The following is a 23,243-nucleotide window of genomic DNA, read 5'->3' as shown; positions in this document are numbered from 1 at the left end:
TGGTGCATAAAAAGTATTTGTACATTCAAACAAATGCAAAATTTTGGTAGCATTCTAATTGGTATAGTCAGTTTCTTTTTGTTGATAACTGATGTAATTTATCTTGTAGGTAAAAAATGACCAGGTGTAACTTTATATGTGATAAGAAATATGAAATGTCATAAAATTTTAATATGGGCTGTAGAGGTAAAGGAATGAGTATTTCAAAAAAGCTAATTATAATAAATCATACACTTAAATTTCAGTTATAGTCGACAGACCATGTTAAACTGTGCAGTCGATTATTCAAAAGTTTATGACTTGTAGAATAGTGCTCGTTCAGGACGACCATATCTACTTACATCCATTGACAAGCGATTTCTGGCACGTTCCTTGAAGAAAGATCTGAAAGTAAGTATTCCTAAGCTTACAGCTGAATTTAGAAACATGGGAAGAGCAGTATCCATAAGTACAATTTGAAATACATGCAGAAAACAAAGTTTCCATGGCTGTGTTGAGAGATGAAACTTTTTTTTGAGAACAGCCGGAAGTTAAAATTACCCTTCCCCAAAAAATATGTGAATGAAAGCCCAGAGTTCTGGAAGAACATTATTTTTTTAGATAAAAGTAAATTCAATATTTTTGGATCCGACGAGAGCCGAATGGTGTGGAGGAAACAAAATGCAGAAATGTGTCCAAGGAGTTTACTAAGAGTGAAACATTGAGGTAGAGGCATGTTGATTTAGGGTTGTATATGTGATCCCAGGGTCGTTAATTTAGTCATCATTAATGGCATTATGAACCATCTGCTATACATTGATATTTTGAAAAATACAGTCTGCTGTGTAAAAATGCATTTGGACAATGAATATGTTTTCATGCATAAAAATGACCCCAAGCATACAGCCCTAAATACATGGTCCTGGATATTATATAGCACCCCAAAGTTTATGAAATTTCCTCCATAGTCATCCGACCTTAATCACATTGAGAATTTATGGGAAATTCTTGATGAAACGTTAGATCTAGGCACATTTCTAATAAAAATGACTTGATAACTAACTGCTGTATTAAATAAGAATGGGAGTCCATAGGAGAAACTTCGATCGAATTAGTGTCAAAGAGACTGGAAACCATTATTTACTTTAAGATAATATCCTATGAGGTTATAATTTAAATATGTTTATGAAAATATTCAATATTATGTATAATGTACAAATAACCTTTTTTACACAGCAAGATAATGGATAGTTTTGATTTTGTAAATGGTTTTTTAAAACATGCATTTATTTTCATGTAAATTTTATATGTAAATATTAAAGTATATTTTAATATACACATTTAATTACTTATTGTTGAATTTATGCTTACAGTTATTATCAGGGAGGCATTTTTAGATCATAATACCTATTGTATGAATAAAAAAAAGAAAAAACTTTTCTGCACTCACTGTAAAAAACACACCTCATTATTATTCGCTTTAGCGATTTTGTAGTTGCAGTTCTTCCATTGCTGGCAAATTCCACTAGTATTTACTTATTTTGTCTGCTATTTGTATATTTTGTTGCCTTTCTTATGAAATGACTTCAGTGTATCAGTCTCATATATGAAAAGGCCAGCCAATCTGCAAACTACTTTTCTCAAATGCAAGGATATCACTGATATCTTTTATTTGGGCTAATACAGTATTTAATTATTTATGCAATTATTTTATCCATCCTTTTTTTTTCTTTGTGTGTGTGTGTGTGTGTGTATGTGTAGTGAAGATGAACTTACTTAAGACTTTTTCCCTCTCCTAGGATTTTATAATGGGGCATGTAAATGATTCCAGCATGAGCAGTGAAAATTTGATACCAGAATTAGGCTATGCCAATTTTGTAAATGTAAGTATGAAACTGGAATGAGATAAAAAATTTAAATGTCTTAGATTTAAATTTTAAAAGATTAATTTACATTTGTGATTATTTGTATGTTGTTTTCTTTCAAAAACAATATTATTTCAAATATATAGTTAAAAATTAACTGTAATATTAAAGTGAAAGTACACACAATCACAAAAGTCTCTATGCACCCACTAAAACTGAACACTATTTCACTGAACACTATTTGAATTTATACTGTTCATTATTATATTAACTATCATACTATTCATGTAAAAAATATAGCTTAAATAAAGTAAATATGAAAGTTATTCACAGATTTGTTGAAATCAGCATGTCTTCATTTTTATTATTCTGAGTTTAGTCCTCTTTGCCGTCCTCTTTTTTTAGCATTGTCTCTCCTGCCCTCGAGTGACCTCTTAAATGGTACACTTCTTGGCCAAGGGGATTCAAGACCTTAGGTCAACAGAGTTTTACTTTTGATATGACCAAGTAAGAGCAAGCTCCTTCCGCAATTGCCTCTTACCTAAATTTGCATGTTATTGCCCAAGGCCAAGGATTGCAATTTTCAGAGTGGCCATGGTTAATAACCATTCACCTCCACATCAGAAGAGTAATGAATGACTGGAATTAAGAAAATGCATAAAAGGAGGAAAATGAAAGGGGGAGCCAACATTGCTTGGGAGAGAGAAGGAAAATGGATATTATTATTTTAATAATAATAAGATGAATAAACAAAAAAAGCTTATAAAGTAGCAAAAGAGGAAAATAGGATCTTTGCAACGTGGCTCACCAATCATAAATAGTCTAGGATAGTGAAGGCCTGATTTCACAACTGGTAAAAAGAACAGGAGTTTAACATTCCCTCAGTTTGAATAATTTTGCAGTTAAATTCCTGATGTGTTAATTTCAAATTGCCAACAACTCTTTTCAGGTAATATTTGTTGTGACTTATCTCACTTGTCTGATAGTAGCATCAGCACAAGCCCACGAAATTTTTTGTGGCAAGGAGTGCAAGATAGTGCTTGTCATTGGCAAGAACATTGAGTGCTTTACAGTATGATTTTGCTCAGTTGCACCCTCAATTTTGATGGAAAGCACCCAGGGGGATGGGTCCGAGGGTCTCCTACCCAAGAGAACTTTCAGCTCGCCACATATTTAGTGCCTCCATGCTACACAGACACTATACTTTTACAAACATTCATATTTTCTCCGGGACTCAAATCCGGGCCTTTCGGTATGGCAGTAAGTGTCACTAACCACTATCCTAGTTAGGCTGCAAGTTATATTTAAAAGCTTTGACACCTGACACCCAAAGTTAAGTCCTCTTGGGGGCAGAAATTCATTCTGCATTCTATTTCTTCAGACACTAAATATACTTCAGATACTTAAGGAGATCCTAAACAGAAAAAGCATAAAGCATTATCTGGTTTGATTACTAAATTGTGCAATTTTTTAATTTCACTACTAGCACAACAATTTTTTGGGAGGCATTATAAGTTAAAAACTTAGTAGATTTTCCTCTTCTTAAGTTGAATCGTTAATGTTTCAATAAAGGTAAACATTAAATCAATAGCACTTTCTAGATGAATGGCTTTAGTTGCAAAACAAATAAATATATGTGCATAAATTTTTTTGAAAAACCACATTTCACTGATCTGGTAGAGAAAGGACCAGAAAAGTCCCTTCCAATTATATTAAAATTGAAATTTTTAATACTCTTTCACTGAGTAAATCATTCATAGCTTGATTTAACATTACTGATTTCACCTTGAAACTGAACAAGTGTGTATATTTTCTTACAAAAGCTTCTGCGATGTAAGTTCCAAAATTTTTATCTCATGATATAATAAGGATTGAGGACCTACATGTAGGTATTTAAAAGGATAGTAATAAATTGTTAACTCTGTTATTTTATGTTTAGAAGGCAAAATAATGTGAAAATTTTCTCATAAGGAAAATTACTATTTCTTAACATGCGTTCTCCTCTAAGTAATCCAATTTTATGAATTTGGGTAGCAGCCATCTTGAAATTATGCCTTGCTGGCCAGTTGCCAATTTTTGCCAAGGGGCACCCTGAAATATTTTTTTACCGAGTACAGTTATTAATAATCTCGTACCGCCCTGACAGTATATTGGTTAGGGGAGCCTTTTGCAGTACCTAAGGGCTTGGGTTCGAATTCCATAGAAGGCATGGTTGTGACTGTCTGTCGCTACATAGGAGGCAACGGTTGCCACTTTTTAGGTTCTTCCACAATAAAATGGCCACCACTTCTGGTCTTAGGAGTGGCCACTGCTGAGTAGGGAAATGTCCACCATTGGATTAAAAAAAAAAAAAAAATTAACAATCCTACAGTGTCTTGTTCCTAGCATACTACCACTTACCACAAACTTAAGTTCTAAGTTAGTATTAGATAGATAAATTTGTCCTGGTTTTAAAATCTCGTAGAAATTTTCATCTCCTAACAGTAAAACAGTAGGACCTAATATTAAAGTCTATATCTGCTAACTTAAGGTTATTTATTTGGAAAACGAAATATCATGAGTCAGTTCTTTTATTCTTGAAACAACTACAAATTCTACATTTAATTTAAAATTATTCAACTCTCTGGCAATTGTAGCAGGTGACAACATATTCAAACCTGACACTGCAATATTTTATTTTTTTCTCATAAATTATGTTTATTTGCGCATCTCTTACTCAAAGAATTAGAATTAGTAGCAAGTTTAAGGAGATCCTAAACAGAAAATTTATTTCCCTTAGCATCGTTTAAAATACAAACAAGTGCTATGCAATACTGTCTTCAAAAATTTTTTAACTTGTAACCTCAAAATACTTTTGATTTTCTTGTTTATTTGCTGTGGCAGTAAAAGTCTGCAGCTGTAGGGAAAAGAATGCTGGCATAAGAAGAGTTACATTTATACTCTGTACACATTTTTTTTTTTATTCACTCTGAAAATGCAAGGTTACGTGGTGCCTATGCTTGCAAAGACTATGCAAGCATTTTGATTTACAAATTGGCATTTGGTGTTTTCCTAGGCAATTGAAACAATAATTATTAGTTTTTACTCACTCATTATGATCATTAACAGACAATCATTTGTAACAGGGCATTTATGCAAGAGGTGATTAGCAATATTTGAAAAATATGCTTTAAACTTTTGACATCTGACAAGAATACATTTGATATTTTTTGCCCAAGATGGTCTTTTAGTTGCTTGAATTTTCTGTCCATTTTTTGCCACAAAATATGTACCATAAATCAACTTCCATAGCAAACTCAATGGGTCTAAATTATTTGTCATGGTGTCATACAGAAATGGGTGAAGCAATATCTTCTTCCAGAATGTGAAGCAGTTTATCTGTTATAACTAGTTCATTTACATTTTATAAGTTTGACTCTATTCTTAGTTTTAAATAATGGTCCCAACTTGTTACCAAATGAGACACAAATTTTATATACGTTTCATTAAGTTGCGAATTTCTTCTTCTAAAATGATCAAGGCATAATTGAGGAATTGGCTCAAATTCTTGCAATACAATAGATTTAACTGTTTCATGCTTATTCAGTTTATCATCCATAATATAAGTCAGCGAATCTCAACCAGTGGTATGCAAGAGATAAATACGTGTTACACAAAGTATTTGTAAATATTAAATTCAAAAATCTCATAAAGAAAAAGAACAATTGATAGAGATTTTCTGTGATCAAACTCTAACTGAAGATTTCAAAAATAACACACCTGTTAACTTTTGGCTGAACTGAAAAAAAGAATTTAAAGGAGTTTCAAATAAAGTTGTTACATTTTTATTGCCTCTTTTCACAAACTATTTGTGTGAACAAGTATTTTCTTTTACGTTTTATTTGAAAAAGAAATACAGAACAAAATTTAAATTGGATCCTTTAAATTTATGGTTAAATTTAAGTGAAATAAGACCAAACATAAAGAAATTCATCTCTCTTAAACAGGCCCAAATTTCACACTAAATTGTAGAATTAAAGTATTGTAACTTAAATTTGATAATTAAAATGGTAACCAATTTTAATCTAATATTTTTTTATGTATGCACATTTAATATAGCACATTTAATAATATTTTTTAGTGGTTAAAATCATAATGATGTGATTTCTTTTTTTATATTTAGGAAACTGGCATCATTAAGGAAATTGAACACTTGAGTGAAACATTTGCAAATGATTTTGAAGACCCAATTCAATATAGTCCTGATGATATTGGTCATTTTGATGATGTAAGCAGTGTCATTTTCATATTCCATAAGAAGATTGGGTACTTACGGAAAATCCCATCGACCACGAGAGACGGCGCCAATCGCACCAAATCAAAAAAAAAAAAAAAAAAAAAAAAAAATTCTAAATACAAGAAAAAAACATTTTATTCTTATTTTTCTTTCAAATTTATTATATTATCATTTATTTATATTTAATTTTTCATTAAAAAATTCCATTACTTTTTATTAAGAAAATATACACTGAAGTGACAAAAGTCATGGGATACCTCTTAATATTTTGTCGGTCCTCCTTTTGCTCAGCGAAGTGCAGCAACTCGACGTGGCATGGACTCAACAAGTCGTTGGAAGTCCCCTGCAGGAGTATTGAGCCATGCTGCCTCTATAGACGTCCATAATTGTGAAAGTGTTTGACGGTGCAGGGTTTTGGGCACGAACTGACCTCTCGATGATGTCCCATAAATGTTTAATGGGATTCATGTTGGGCGATCTAGGTGGCCAGATCATTCGCTGGAATCGTCCAGAATGTTCTTCTAACCAATCGTGAACAATTGTGGCCCGGTGACATGGCGCATTGTCATCCATAAAAATCCCATCGTTGTTTGAGTACATAAAGTCCATGAATGGCTGTAAGTGATCTCCAAGTAGCTGAAGGTATCCATTTCCAGTCAATGATCAGTTCAGTTACACCAGAGGATCAAATGCCATGTAAAAACAGCCCAGACCATTATGGAACCACCACCAGCTTGAACAGTGCCTTGTTGACAACTTGGGTCCATGGTTTCGTGGGGTCTGCGCCACACTCGAACCCTACCATCAGCTATTACCAACTGAAATCATGACTCATCTGACCAAGCCACGGTTTTCCATTTGTTTAGGGACCAACCGATATGCTCACGAGCCCACGAGAGTCGCTGCAGGCGATGTCGTGCTGTCAGTAAAGGCACTGGAGTCGGTCTTCTGCTGGCATTGCCCAAGGAAGACAAATTTCGCCGCACTGCCCTATCGGACATGTCCCTCGTACGTCCCACATTGATTTCTGCGGGTATTTGACGCAGAAATCAATGTGGAATCAATGATGTTGCTTGTCTGTGAACATTGACAACTTTACGCAGACGTCGCTGGTCTCGGTCGTTAAGTGCAGGTGGTCGGCCACTGCGCTGTCCATGGTGGGATGTTATGCCTGAAATTAGATACTCTCGGCACACTCTTCACACTGTGGATCTCGGAATGTTGAATTCCCTAACGATATCCGAAATGGAATGACCCATGCGTCTAGCTCCAACTACCATTCCGCGTTCAAAGTCTGTTAAGAGTTTTTACATTAAGTGTTTTTACATAAGTGCTTTTCTATTTAATAAGTGCTCTTCTGTAGTAGACAGGTTCCAAATTTTAATAATATTTTTTTTTTTTCGAAAATGTGTGATAGAGGGGAAAAAAGGAATCTTTACTTAAGAATAATAACTAACATGTGTAATCAAGGTTTTTGCAAACCCAGTGTGTTTGTAGAAGATTTTTCCATTTTTGGTGAACAATCATGTAGTTTGGCATCTTTTATATAATAGGCAAAAATGGTCGATGGAATTTTCCGTAAGTACCGAAAATTGTTATATTTGTGCTCATAAATTAAATTTTTCTAAATTAAAATTTATATTAGAAACTGGTATGAATTTTAAAATTTTTTATTTTCAGTTCTTGCAACATGTAGTAAAATAAACAAATAAATTTTAAAATGTCTGAAAGGGTTTAGATTTTAACATTCACGCAGAAGGGCTGTTAATATGGTTTATCAGTAGGAATTATCAATAGAGATGGCCCAAGTGGTATGGAAAAACATAGTAATAGATGAATATGCATTTCGATGAACATGTGAACATTACATCTTCTGTATATTTGAAAAGTGAAAAAAATACATAACGTAATTCTATAAAAATATTAGTTTTAATTAGATGTATTATGAGTTAATGCATTTTTATTAAAATCAATTGTATGCAAAATTAAAAAATTAGTATTAAGAACCGCATCATTTTTTTGTAGCTTAGTTAATCAGTAGTATTAAATATGAAAGATAAATATCATATGTTTAGTCGTATGGCAATGCACTCAAAAGTGAAACACTGCAAAATTATGTTTCGAGAATGAGTCGTAAATAAATAAGCTGACGGATAATTTTCTAATTAACTGTAAATTTCTGTGGTTATGTAATTTATTACCATAATTTATTATTATTTAAATCCTTTATGTACTTTATTACCAGAAATAAGTTCACATCTGAACAATATTTATTGATAATTCTAATCAGAATTTAAATCTTCCTACCATCATCATTCAGTGTTTGATTAAAGTATAATTTTTCATGCTTTGTATCAATGTTGATTAAGTAGAAAAGAATTGTTTGCAAAATATGTGCTAGCCTGATTATTTTTGCAAGGCAATTGCCGTAATTTTTTTTAACTTGCAATAATACTCTTATGTTAACTATAGCTGCAGATAAATTGTATATGATCACAAATTTCTACATTTCACGAGATATTTTATACTTCTTTAAAATTTTGTTTTGTTTTATACAGTATAAAATCCGTAATCCGGACGTCCATTATCCAGAATGATCTATAATCCGGACCTTAAAGCCACAAACTTACGCATGCGTGTTCAATGTGCGCGTCCGCCATGCATGCGCGTAAAGCGTTTACCCATGTGCGCTTCCGATAGTGAAGAAAGTGACAGAGAGGTTATTGGAAATGATAAAATTTCGATTGACAATTTAATTGGTATTCTTGACACAGCAATTACAGGACTTGTACAGTGTAACTTTGTAACTGAAGAAGAAATTATGTCTGTTTATAGAATTAAAGAGAAAGTATTAGCACAAAAAACAAAGCAACTTAAACAACTTACATTGAAAGAAATGTTTAATAAAGTAAAATAACTATTAAGCTTTTTTTTTTTTTTTTTTTTTTTTTTGTAAATTTTGATACTCTTTAGATCAAAATTGCTCTTTATTTCATAAATTACGGTTTCATATTTTTAATTGTATAATTTCTGCATGCTATCTTACCAGATCTAAATTGATGATCGGGTTACGGACTTTGTACTATATGTGTATAAACAAAACATAAAGTAAATAAAAACTTTTATGTGATTTAAATTAAAATTTAAAGCTAGAAAATTTCAGCAGATTTTTCAAATTGTATATTCAGTTTAGGTTTTGAAAATGTATATTCTAATTATGGAAGTTGTATATTCTATTAACCTCTTCGTCGTCCGTAACGCGTCTAGCATGTTCAAGGGAAACTTTCGCAGGGCGGCCATAACGCACTATAAGCCTCATTCTACATTTAAAAACTTTTAAACGTTTAAAATGCTTTCTAAATGTTTACTTGTTTGAGTTTTATTTTTGTTTACTCTAATAGCACTAATCAGGTATTCTATTTCTAATTGAATTTGCCCCGGGTTTTATGAATATCCGTGCCATTTTATATAAGACACAAGACAGTGAGTGGCTAGATACGTTTGATGAGTATAGTCCATAATAACTCGATGATTAATGTTGGAACACTGAAAAGAACTGTAAAAAAAACAATAATTGTAAAAAATTACAACAACAAAATGGGAGGAGTGGACCGCATGGAACAGATGTTATCAAATTATACTGCAGTTAGAAAGAAGCAGAGATATTATTATTCCATTATGCTTTATTTCCTTATAATTTTACTTATTATTCATTGACATTCATCCACTACGAAAGTTCTGTATGGAAAGTTTTGATGTACAGAGAAAACAACATTACATGCTACGAAAAACAGACGGCCGCTGGGGAGAAATTTTTGCAGACAGGAGAGGACGACAAAAGGGTTAATACGTCTTTTTATATAATTGAATTAACAAAAATGTGTGTGAATAAATTGTAATTAAAAGAAAAATTCGTCTTCTGTTGTTAACTGCATACAAGTTTGTATCAGATGGTGAAATATGATGTTATTTTCTATTTTCTTTTTCTTTATACTATTACATTATAGCCTATATTTTTAGCGTTAGAAGTATTGAAGAAAATATGTGGTCTTTTCCTCAGTCTTATAATCAAAAAAATTTCTATTCATTGCCCTGATAACATGACACTTAATTAGGTTATTTTGCCTTTTTCTTTGCTAATTCTCTAGTTATTTATTAGCACTGCAACTGTAGCATTAATTTTCTCTCATTTTAGGATTAGGAATTTAAATTTGTTTCTATTTTTCCTTAAAACTTTATTCATATTGATTACGTAGTTATTGAACAGAACTATGTGGAGCATATTACATAAAAGGCAAAGCAACCAGCAGTTTGTTTTGTAAACGCATTTATTCAAGGTACAGTTCTATTAAAAGTTCTATTAAATGTAATGAGAAATAGAATTTATTTGTTGTTTTGAGGTCGCTGGTTAGACTGTAGACTAAAGACAACTTTACAACAACAACAACAATTTTATTTCGTGGACTGTATCATAACTAAAAATCTAAATCGAAAATGATAAATTCCCGACCATACGGGATCAAAACATGTATGCTACGCTAGGAGTTCGAATCTTAACTAATTAAAAATTGCGCAGAAATAATGCGCTGTACATAATTTTAAAGTTGCGCAGAAACAATGCGCTGTACAAAACTTATATTGCCGCATAGGAGGCAACATACTGCCCCACGTTGCAATATCTATGATATGCAAAATAAATCTAATTATACAATTCAATATCAATAACAATTCAGCTATTCATTTTTTTAAGCATTAACAAAAGATATAAAGTTAGTAAATCATTTACAGAATGAAATAATTCAGAAAATTCTATAAAGTTTGAACATTTGCAAATTTTTTCAATAATTATGGTAAGTATATCAACATTTCAAACAGTAAAAAATATTGGCATTTTTCATCAAAATTACCAAAATATAAGTATAATAAAGAACAATGTATATTTTATTAACAATAAAACTTAATCCTTGAAGTTATCCTCAATAGGCAATAAACAAATTTTTGATATTTGCCTTTTAATTGGACCAAACTTTGTGTTAATGACTACTACTCATATCTTACCATCTTTACCAGGAATTGTCTGATCAATTCTTCCTAGTAACCATTTAAATGGAGGTAAATGTTCATCTTTAATAATAACCGTTGTATTTTTCTTTATATTGTCCTTTGAAAAATACCATTTCTTTCGTTGTTGCAAGTGATTAAGATAGTCAGTTATCCATCATTTCCATATAATGTGTACCATTTTAGTTAATTTTTGCCATCTTGACAATCTACTTTCTGACAAGTCCAAAATTCGAGGTTCTACAATTGGGTTTATGGGTCTACCTATTAAAAAGTGACCTGGCGTCAAGGGTTCGTAATCTGAAGGTTCAGACGATAAAGGAGAAAGAGGTCTCGAATTTAGTATTCCTTCAATTTGATCAATTACGGTTAAAAATTCTTCATATGTTAGTTTTGCATCGGAAATAGTTCTTTTAAGATGAAATTTGAAAGATTTGATTCCGGCCTCCCAAATTCCACCAAAATTGGGGGCACGAGGAGGAATAAATTTCCAAGAGATATTTTCAGATGCCAAATACTTACCCAAAACTTCGTCAGGGACAGTAACTAAAGAAGCAAGTTTCTTTAACTCTTTGTGAGCTCCTACAAAATTAGTTGCACTGTCACTAAACAGACATGCTTTTACCTCTATGCGAAAAAAATCATTTTAAACATGCAATAAAGGCTTCAGATGTTAAGTCAAATACTATTTCTAAATGAATCGCTTTTGTAACTAAGCAAACAAAGATTGCTATATAAACTTTATGTAAACTACCTTTCCTTTGATTTCTATATTTGATTAGAAAAGGACCTGCAAAATTTATCCCTGTGTTATGAAAGGTTAGATTTGGATTTACACGTTCAGGAGGTTAAATCGGCCATTAATTGATCTGAAATGATAGGTTTATGACGAAAACAAATTACACATTCATGAACTGTTTTTCTAGCTATGTCCTTGCCACCAATGGGCTAAAACCTTTCCCTAACAAAATGTAACAATGCTTGAGGACCAGCATGAAAATTTTTCAAATAATAATGAATAAATATTAGCTTGGTAAGCTTATGATTTTTTGGCAATAAAATTTGATGTTTAGAATCGTAATTAATTGTGGCATGAGTTAAGTGACCGCCCACACGTAATATATCCTTTCCATCTAAAAATGGATTTAAAGTTTTTGGCTGACTTTTGATTACTCTGTGATCTTGAAGTGATTTAATCTCCTCTGCAAATTCTATTACCTGAACCATTTTTATCAAGTGCATTTCCGCATCTTGATGTTTAGTGCTACTAATGGGGCCTGTTTTCTTCACTGGACTTTTCAGATTGGACAGAAACCTGAAAATAAGACTTAAAATTCTAATTAGTTTAACATAATTATTTGTTAATTCAAAAAACGTATTCCAAAACAAGTTTAAATTGCAGTTCAAATTAACATCTAAAGGTTTCTTAAGTTCATCCTGATAAGCAGAAGAATCTATGAGAGTTTTATCAAGTTCAAATAAAGAAGCATCACTAAGTTCGTTCTGTTCAGGACCATTCCACCACAAGGAAGATGTCACAAGTTCATGAGGATAAGCACCACGAGAAATCAGATCTGCCGGATTATTTGCTGATGATACGTGCTTCCAGTGTCGTGGCTCTACTAGTCTTTGGATTTTGGAGACTCTATTTGCAACAAAGGTCTTCAAAAGATGAGGAGAAGTCTTTAACCATGACAGTGCTATCGTTGAATCAGTGCACAGAATGATGTCATCTAAATGCATCTTCAATGAGTTGCTAACTTTCAAAATCAGATGAGCCAATAACAAACATGCACAAAGTTCCAATCTTGGAATAGATAAAGTTTTCAATGGAGCCACACGAGATTTGCTGGCTAGTAGATGAGATGGCGAGCCGTGATCTTCATCGACACAAATTAAGTAGACAACTGCACCATAAGCGGCTTCCAAAGCATCTGCATATCCAATGAGTGAAATCTTGCTTGGATGATTGGAGAGGATGCAATGATTAATTTTTATGTTTTCCACAGTCTGTAAATTTGAAACTATCTGTTGCCATTCGTGAGCAATAGTTGCAAAAAGTGGTTCATCCCAACTCAATTTTTGAACCCATAATTTCTGTAAAAATATCTTGGCTTTGTGATTACCGGACCAATCAGTCCTAAAGGATCATAAAGTCTGGCAATTGTTGATAAAATATCTTTTGGTATATGATGATTTCTCCTTGATTGAGACTTCAATATTTAATTTTGTAGAAGGTACTAAATCTGTGATTTTATTTACAACTAAAAAATTTAATGAAGCAGAGAATGTATTATTTCCATTAAAAATAGAAGCACAAGTACGAGATTTAATGTTTGAAATTTTCCCATTTAAACTAGAAATGGGAATATTTATTCTTTCCTTTTTTAAATTTGCATGCTCACAGAATTCATATGTAGCAAAATTTGATATTAAGCCTGAGTCAAGAACTGTTCTTGCTTTAACGAATTGGCCATAAATATTTCTAACCCAAACAATCGCAGTTGAAAGGAGAACAGTTTTATTTTTCGAAAAAAGACATGCCGATAACAATAACGCTTTTTCTGTTGATTTATTGCTATTCAAAACAGCCTCATTTTTGCGGTTCTCTGGGGAGGGCGTAGTTTCACTTTGCTTTCCCCCCACTCGTTGCAGATGACATGGATCCGTCATTCCGATGAAGAAGTGAATTATGTTTTAATTTGCAAACCGAGCAAAAGTGTCTAGACTGACAGGAAGCTACTTAATGATTCGATTGTAAACAATTAATGCACAAAGAAAGCTTTTTAATCATTTCGTATCGTTCCATGGGATTTAATGCTAGAAATGTTTCGCATTTAAAAATTGCGTGATTATCTTTGCAAACCGGACACATAAATTTATTATTATTATTCGTTTTTGACACTAACGATCCAACTTTATTTGGAGGAATGTTTTGTTTTGTTTTTGCAAATACAGTTTTGTTTTGCATATTTTTTAACATCTGGCATCGCTTTTGAAGAGATGTCATGAAAGAATCCTATTCACATAAATCATTACTATTTAATGACATTTCAAATTGCTTACGTGATTCTTTATCTATTTTATTAAGAATAATATTAATCAGCAAAGCCTCGCTTAATTTATCCATATTTAATTCCATAACTTTTAATGCTCTTAAATGTTTCTGAACTTTATCAATTAATGAGCATAAATCTTTAGGATTTTCATGAACTATTTTTTCAATAGAAAGTAATTCATTGATATGAGAATTTACAACCAGTCTCTTATTATCATATCTTTCTTCAAGTGCCTTAAATAAGGAAGAAAATGTATCATCTATTGTTTGTAGCTGCTTTGCATCATTAATTAAACAAGATTGTAAATAAAACAATTTCTGAGAATCTTTTAATTGTCTATTAGATGAAATTAAAGCTAAAAATTGGTTTTTAAATAAATTCCAGTCTTCGAAATTGCCAGAAAATTTAGGTAATGTTATTTCAGGCAATAATTCAATGAATTACTTCTTGTTTCTGGGATACTATTATTTGCCTACTCATTACTTGCATTCTTTCTACATAATGAAGTATAAAGACATTTCAGGCTTACCTGAACACTGGTAATATCCATCTCGATTTCTTCAAAAGTAGCTTCAATGTCTGATATTTCTTTATCTTTGCACACTTTGTAATAATCCAAGCTAAGTTCATCAATTTGTTTATTTAACTTGTGCACTTTTTCTTGCAATACTTCTATTTGTTCGAAACCAAAATCATCACTTTTTCCACTGACAGACGACTTTAATTTCCTTATTTGTGTTCTAATACCACCACATTTTCTGTTCAACGTAGTTATGTCTTCATTAGCCATTTTTTATTCTAATTATCTTCGTCTCGACGATGACCAATGTTTTGAGGTCGCTGGTAGACTAAAGACAACTTTACAACAACAATTTTATTTCGTGGACTGTATCATAACTAAAAATCTAAATCGAAAATGGTAAATTCCCGACCATACGGGATCAAAACATGTATGCTGCGCTAGGAGTTCGAATCTTAACTAACTAAAAATTGCGCAGAAACAATGCGCTGTACAAAACTTATATTGCCATGTAGGAGGCAACAGTTGTTATTCATTATTTGTGCCAGGAATTCATAATTTATGGAGAATTTTATATAGTCTTAATGAAGGGGATTGTTCCATCTCAGATTATAGACTTAAAGCTTATGTTAAAAAGTAGCTAAAGCATGGTTGAAGTCATAAACCCAAAAGGACTGAAAAAAAGCTCAAGTTAGGTATTATATAAGTGCCACAGAAATGTTTTCACAGTTAGGTAATATTATTATTCATTGACATTCATCCACTACAAAAGTTCTGTGTGGAAAGTGTTGATGTACAGAGAAAACAACATTACATGCTAGGAAAAACAGACGGCCTCTGGGGAGAAATTTTCGCGGATGGGAGAGGACGTGAATTGGTATAATAATAAATCTTAAATTTACTTGCAACTGTATGTAACAGACATGGCCAAACTGCAGCTCGCGAGCCATATTTGTTTTTCTAACACCTTAACTGCAGCTCGTGAGCTACTTGCCATCTGAAATGCAACTTGTTTTGAATATTGTTTCATTTTTTAATACGAATGAATTTGAAATAGAAATCATGTAGTGCCACTTTTTTAATCACTAATTTAATTTCTGATACAGTACAAAGTCTGTAATCCGGATGTCCATCATCCAGAATAATCTATAATCTGGACCTCAAGGCCTCAACCTTTTTTTTGTATGCTATACGCATGCGCATTAATGCACATTGGGAGGATGTGTCTCCAGATACGTGATGAAGATGATAGCAGCTAATTTGAAGGTTTTTGGACATTGCAAACCAAAGGTGAAATTTTCCAGTTATTGGATTTTGTAAAGAAATGTGGAGAAGCGGTAATAAATGAGAATGATATAATAGAAGTTTTTCATTGCGATGACAATGCCAATTATCAATCAATTAACAGACGGCGAAATCTGTAGTATGGTTCTAGATCCAGAAAATACTGCTTCCCATAGTGAAGAAAGTGACAGAGAGGTTATAATTTTTATGACCAAACCGACCATGCCATAATTTACTATTGTTATGTTGAACTTTGGATGCTTCAAATGTCACAGATTTGACCCCCTTTTTCACTATTTTTGGGAATACGTGATAATTACCTCCTATCAACTTAGCCTTAAAAATAATTTCATTTTTATCATTAGTAATTTTAATTTGCCCATTTTTACCATAAAATTTTGCTCCATTGATATTCATCTTAGGTCCAGATATTAAATTTCGTCTCAGTTCAGGTGAGTATAAAACATTTTTAAACAAAATAATTTTATCCCCAAATTTCATTTTAACAGTACCTTTCCCATGAATTGGAAAAGTTGCCCCATCAACAGCTACTAGCATGTTCTCATTCTTCACAGGAGAAAAAGTATCGTACAATTCATGATTTTTACCAAAATGATTAGATGCAGCAGTATCAAGAATCCAACTGTCATCATTTTCCTCCAAGGTGTTAACATTAGCTTGAGCTATGAAAAGGGACTGAGCATGGGAATCATTTTTACTTTTATGTAACTTGGGTTTAGACTTATGTTTAGGGGATGTTTTATTATTACTAGATACAGCTGGGTGATGTGGAAAAATTACCTTTCATTCTACTGTACTTTTGAATATAACCTGGACAGCCACATTTATAACACTTGAACCCTTTATTCTCCTTAAATTTGGGTTCAAAGTGAGTACTTTGAACTTCTATAGTCTTATTAGAATTTTCTCTATCTATCTCCCTTAAATTAAGACGTGTTTCCTCTGCAAATATTTCCAGTTCAACATTTTTAAATATAAATTTTTCATCTGGCCACCTCAAAACGTTCTGAACTATCTGATCATATTTATCTGGAAGGAACCTAAGAAACTGGAAACATATATATACGTCTCTTACAGTCTGATTAATATCAGCCAACTGTTCAGTTACGCGTTTTAATCTAGAAGAAAAGAAACTAATACTTTCATTTGGCTTAATTTTACAATTTAAGAACTCTGAAAACAGGGACATATGTCTTGATCGATAATCTGGCTGAAAGTATTTAGCAAGCGTATTCCATGCCACTACCGGGTCATCAATTTCACTTATCAAGCTTCTATATTCAGGACTTACATTCATATAAATCAATGGTAATGCCAAACGACTTCTATTTTGATAGTCGGCAACAATTTCTTTTGTAATACCCTTAACATCATATAACTCAGGACATTTTTCAATACCTTTAACCAAAAACTAAGCATTTTTCTCATTTAAGACAAACTTCATATCTTTAGACCATGTAAAGTAGCTATATGCATCAAGTTTAGCAATACTGTACATAACATTAACAGTAGCCATATTTGAAATTCAACAAAAACCACCCCCCAGTCTCTTAAGCCCTAAATTAATTAAAACTTCAAAAGTCTGCAACAAAGATAACTCAGGGTGCTGGGCCCATAATCAAAATGATGCAAAACCAAAGTTTAAAGTTATAAAAACATTTAGCAGAAATAGCAATAGAAGCAAGCTCCCTACGTTATATACTGTGCAGACATTGAAGACAAAAATTTTAAACTTAACCAATTTATTAACAATATATATATAAATAAAAATACAATAAATAAATTTAATCAACACCAGAAACTTAAAGAATGTAACATTATCAAAAATTACATTTAGTTGACTATTCATTAACCCCAAGGGTTTTTCCTTTAAAGAATATTACACTATTAATGATACTGCAAATATATTACCTGACCTTCGAATACTGGCATTCAATATGTGAAAAACATATCACAGACGCAGTTACAAACAAAACACGGTTACAAAACCTACACGGTTAATATGAATTTCACTTCACTATAAATAGGTCCATGCCTTTTTGGCCAAGAATGCACCTGAAAAATTAAACTAAACCTTGAGTGCATTTGAACTGACAAAAGCTGCTCACTGTAGTTACACATGAGACCTCATAACTTGGAATTTATCCAACCATAGAACAGATTGCCGCCCACGACAGTTGCTCACCGGAAATAACAGCTTCAAATTTGATGTCCCTTAACTTCGAAAACAGGATGCCGCCCACGGCAGTTGACAACCAGGAACCACAACCTGAGATCTATCGCTGCCGAACCACAGAAACAGGATGCCGCCCACAGCAGTTGCTCACATCGTAGCCGCTTTGCAGAATCCAGGAAAAATCATCATGGACTGGAACCACAGTACTTATCGCTAGACGGCACGTGCGTCTTCCAATGAGTACTGGAACGGCACACCAAGGAGCAATGAAACAGGAACCAGAAGCAATAAGCTGGATCTGGATCTGGATCGTAAATTTAACTACTACAAAGAGTAATCCCAGTAGATATATTGGCTCTTGGGCTCTTACTTTATTTATTTATTTTTTCAATCAAAGGCACACTGTCTTGTGTGCCGCGTCCTGGGGACGAAAAAACTAAGAAACATAGGTGGCAAGTCAGGAAAATCATTCCTTGGTGAAACTTCAAGCATTTAAACAAAGATGCTGAAATTAGTCCATTTAAGCAATAATGCCTTTGTAAATACGTGAGTAGGTGCGGCTGAAGTCTTACACACAGTTAGCAGCTACGCGAGCATGCATAGAGCAGGAGAAACAAGTACATCGTAAAGTCAAATTCAGATTGATCCGTGCGTTAAGCAGAGCAGTTATGATGATGAGACGCAAAAAGCTGATATCTAAAATGCATGCAATTTTTTTCAGAGAGTAAATAATTTCCACGTTCGTAAATATTTAAATTACACAGTTCAATGGCTTTGCAAAATCAAAGTCCGTTGAAGAAACACGAAAAGCACATTTTAAAATAACACCAAACTTGGCTATACACAAAAACGGTGCACAGTTCGCTTTGTCAAGATGATTTATAAAAATCACAAAGTCCTTGGTGCAAAACGCTAAACACAAACTAGACAAAAAAAGTGAGTAAATAAGATACGAAAAAAAAAAATGAAATATTTACATTATGTACATCACCACCACCGTGGGTTGTGGTGGATTGAACGTGGGCGTTTTACAACACTCTGCTGAGTGGGATCGTAGGCAGTAAGATTTCTGGCAGAGTATGGAGAATTTTGCATACTTGTGAAAAAATTGTGTGCTGTGGTCAGAATCTGTTCCTGAATTGATAGAATTTAACTCTTCATAGAGCTGCGAGTTTCTTATGAACCAGGGAGCGTTTGTAATAGATCGAAGTATCTTGTTTTGCAACACATTCATCTTCTGTCTGTCTGTTTTCGTTGCTGTAGCCCAGGCAGGTACGGCATACAATAAAACTGGGCGAATTAAGGTCATATAAAGTGGTCTTTTAATCTTTAAATCCAATTTAGAATTTCGTTCTAATAACGGGTAGATGACCATGACTGCTGCGTTAGCTTTATTCGTCGCGTAAGTCACATGATCATGAAAAGAGAGAGTTCTATCAATATGCACTCCAAGATAGTTGTAAGAATTTACAACAGGAATTGGGATATTGTCAATTTTTATGTCAATATTAAGCGGGAACAATTTTTTATACCATCTGTAAATTACTATGTTACATTTAGAAGGGTTCACTTTAATCTTCCATAGCTTGCACCATGCATCTATTTCATTAATTTGGTACGTCAGCTTGTCTACAGCATTTTGAGGGTTCAGGGAGTTAGTTAAAACCATAGTGTCATCAGCATACTTTAAAACAGTTGAAGAAAAAGGCTGAGGCATGTCATTGACAAAAATGCAAAATAGTTTTGGCGAAAGTACGCTTCCCTGTGGGATGCCTTTGTACATTACTTTCTTGCTGGAGAGAGAATCACTGCATCTAACTTGAAAAGTTCTTCTTTTGAGAAATGAAATAATCAGTTTTAGAAAGCTATTAGGAAGTATGCAGTTTGAAAGCTTGTACACAAGTCCTGCATGCCACACTCGATCGAAAGCTTTTTCGAAATCGAGGTAACATGCAGCAACTGCGGTCTTTTTCTGGAAATTTAGAGCAATATATTCTATTAAGTTTAGGATTTGGTGTGGGGTAGAATGGCCTCTCCTAAATCCAAATTGGTTTTCGTCAATAATTTCCAATGTTTCAAGGAGAGTAATCAAACGGTCATTTAAAATTCTGTTGAAACCTTTTCCTATTACCGGGAGTAAACTAATCGGTCTGTAGCTTGTGACTTCATGGGGGTTTTTTCCTGGCTTTAATATCGTAATTATAATTGAATGCTGCTGCCACTTCCACTGCTGAGGGAAATGAGTGAGTCGAATGCATGCGTTAAATATATTACAAAGTAACACAATACAGTTTCTTGGAAGTGCTTGGAGAGCCTCATTGTTTATGTTGTCGTACCCTCTTGCCTTCCGTTTTTTGAGTTTTTTAATAATGCTTTGAACTTTATTTGGAGAAGGGAATTTAATGAAGTTAGAATTATGTCGGGTTTTTATATTAACTATTTCTTGCTTAACTTCTTCCTTGTGTTTGGAATTTTCTTCTTCGTGTTTATTGAAAACTTTACTTAAGTTGCTTGCTAGAACTTCTGCTATGTCGGATTCTGAGTAGAATGTGTGACCCATGTAGTCGATCTGATGCAGATGTTGCGCTCGGGTATTTCGGAGGGATCTTGCGATTTTCCAAACTGCATTTTTTTCTAAACCCATGTTTTCAAGGAGGTTATCCCAACTTCTGGAGCTATGGTTAATAATTTCTTGTTTAATCTTTCTTGAAAGATAATTAAAGTGTGTTTTATCTCTTGGGTTTCTTGTCATTTGCCAAATTTTTCTTCTGTTATTTCGCTGCTTTATTAGATTTAAAATGTGCTCTGGAAGGTTTTTGCTATCATATCTCTTACTGATGAAAGTAGTGTTTTTAATGGCGTCTTGAATCTTGGTATTAAGATTATGAACTGTGTTTTCTAATTCAGCGCAATTATTTATTGAGATTCTGCAGGGAATGCTAGTCATGTGATTTTTGAAAATTTTCCAATTAACTTTTTGTTGGGTTTTTTGCAGTGGTGGATATAATCCATAAAAGTAAAAAAGAACGGGTCTATGATCAGAAGCTAAATCATCTTTGGCTTCCAGATAAGGTGTTGCTGAAATGTTTTTCATGATAGGGATATCAAGAACTTCTCCGCTGCCATTGTGGTGATATATCGTAGGAATATCTGGAGCAAGTATTCTAATATTGTTCCTTAGGGCGTAATCGCTAAGAATTTGGCCATTTCTGTTAATGTTTCTGCTGTTCCGAATGTAGTGTTTTGCATTTAAGTCGCCCGCTACTAAGGTGGGAAAATTAAAGTTTGTAATTTTATCTAAGTCCTGTGCTCTGAGTGCATTATTTGGAGGGTTGTAAGCAGCAATGATGAGGTAAGGCTCGTTGAATCCTGTGTAAATTACTGCGGCCGTTTTTTTCTAAATTTCCAGTATTGGGGACTTTGAATCTGGTGTGCTTGAAATGATTTTTAATGATTAAGGCAGTGCCTCCACCTCTATTATGACTTCGGTCGTCGCGAAGAACGCTGTATCCGGGAATATTTGTTCTATTGCTTGGTTTTAAATGCGTCTCATTGATCATCATAACATCAACATTATATTTTCTCAAGTAATGAATTATTTCTTGAAGTTGACTGTAAACGCCGTTTGCGTTAAAATATGAGATTCTTAAAAAGCTTGTACTAGCTGAAATCAGGTTCGGGTTATGTGTTGAGGGCCTAAAATTCATAATTCAGACTTGAACAGTAATCAAATGCGGCAATGCCGACTTCTAACTTTTTGAATATAGACTTGGCAGTCTTGAATTTAGTAAAGAATTTCTTAACTTGCATAATTTGGATTTTCACCCATTCAAAGAAAGAATGTTCTTTTTGATTGGTTGTTTCTGTGGTATTGTTATTTTGGGAGGTAGCACTGATTTCCTGTGCACTACGGCTGGGTAATTTGGGGAAATCTTTTTCCTGCACTTTTTTTGCAGTTTTTTCTTCCTCAATATGTTTTTGGATATTAATTGGGGATTTTTTACAACCACGGTAGGAAGAAACATGATTTTCTCCACAAAGAACACAGATGGGAACATTGAGACCTTTTTGCATTTTGCATAAGTGCGTCTCGTGGTTTTCTGCGCATTTTAGGCACCTAAGAGTGTAGTTGCACAGGTCTCGTGTATGTTCGTACCTCTGGCACTTATGGCATTGCACAGGGCCTGATTTGTAGTTTACTACGAGAACGTCTAACCCTCGAAGTTTCTTTATGTTGAAGATCTTTTTCCCATCGGCGTTTCTTTTCACCTCTGCTAAGAAAATGGGTAATTTAATTATTTCTCCATCTTTTTTGGCGGTTGTCTGTCTTATCTTTCCAACAGGGATTCCTAAATCCAAGATTTCTTGTTTTAGAATCTCAATGTCAGATGTTTTGGGGAGTTTCTTAGTGATAGCTTTTATTGGCTTTTCTGATTTCAGCTTAAAGGTGTGAAATGGAATTTCTCGCTTTTTTAGCAATGAAGTAATGGTTCTATAGTGATCTGATTCAAATACTCTGATTGTCAGTCTGCTGCCTGACAGATTACCGGTGTATATTTTTATGTTTAAATCATTTTCAAGTTCAACTTTTAATTTGTCCCAACTTCCTGCAAAATCTGTGAGGACGATGGGGGGAATGTGAGCTGCAGTCTTTTTTGGTATAATGAATGGTTCATTATTATCATCATCCATTTTGTCATCAGCATTTAACTGACCGAATTTATTTTTTTGCGATGGATATTCCGGTTCCTCATTTGATAGTGTACGCTTGTGCATAACGCGCGGGGTAACAAATCTTTCTTTATCGGTGGATTGCGTTTTACGTTTTTTGCCGCTTGCGTTTCTAGTTAAAATATTTCTCTTTTCCATTTTTGGGATGAGTTAGGGGTTTGTGAATCTCCTTCCATTTTTTCTTTATTATCCTTTTCCATACTGATAGTAATACTAGCAATATGCTCGCTTAAATCTTTTAGCCTAGCATCGTTTTCAGGGCAATTGTTTT

General features: G+C 33.3%; 1 protein-coding gene across 1 annotated transcript in view; it reads left to right on the top strand.

Annotated features, from left to right (window-relative positions):
• Positions 1-23,243, top strand: part of LOC118199389 (uncharacterized) — a 103,485-nt gene that overhangs the window by 16,063 nt on the left and 64,179 nt on the right. Inside the window, exons 2-3 of the mRNA XM_035371236.2 lie at positions 1,779-1,862; positions 6,007-6,111. Of these exons, the coding sequence (XP_035227127.1) occupies positions 1,788-1,862; positions 6,007-6,111 (180 nt within the window). The 5' untranslated portion in view covers positions 1,779-1,787. The remainder of the gene's footprint in view (positions 1-1,778; positions 1,863-6,006; positions 6,112-23,243) is intronic.

Source organism: Stegodyphus dumicola, chromosome 3 (assembly GCF_044657685.1).
Source record: "Stegodyphus dumicola isolate Sdum_Otavi_A_Nest chromosome 3, ASM4465768v1".
Lineage (NCBI taxonomy): Eukaryota > Metazoa > Arthropoda > Arachnida > Araneae > Eresidae > Stegodyphus > Stegodyphus dumicola.
Note: the sequence above shows the minus strand (reverse complement) of the source record. Positions and strands in the feature narration are given on the sequence as shown.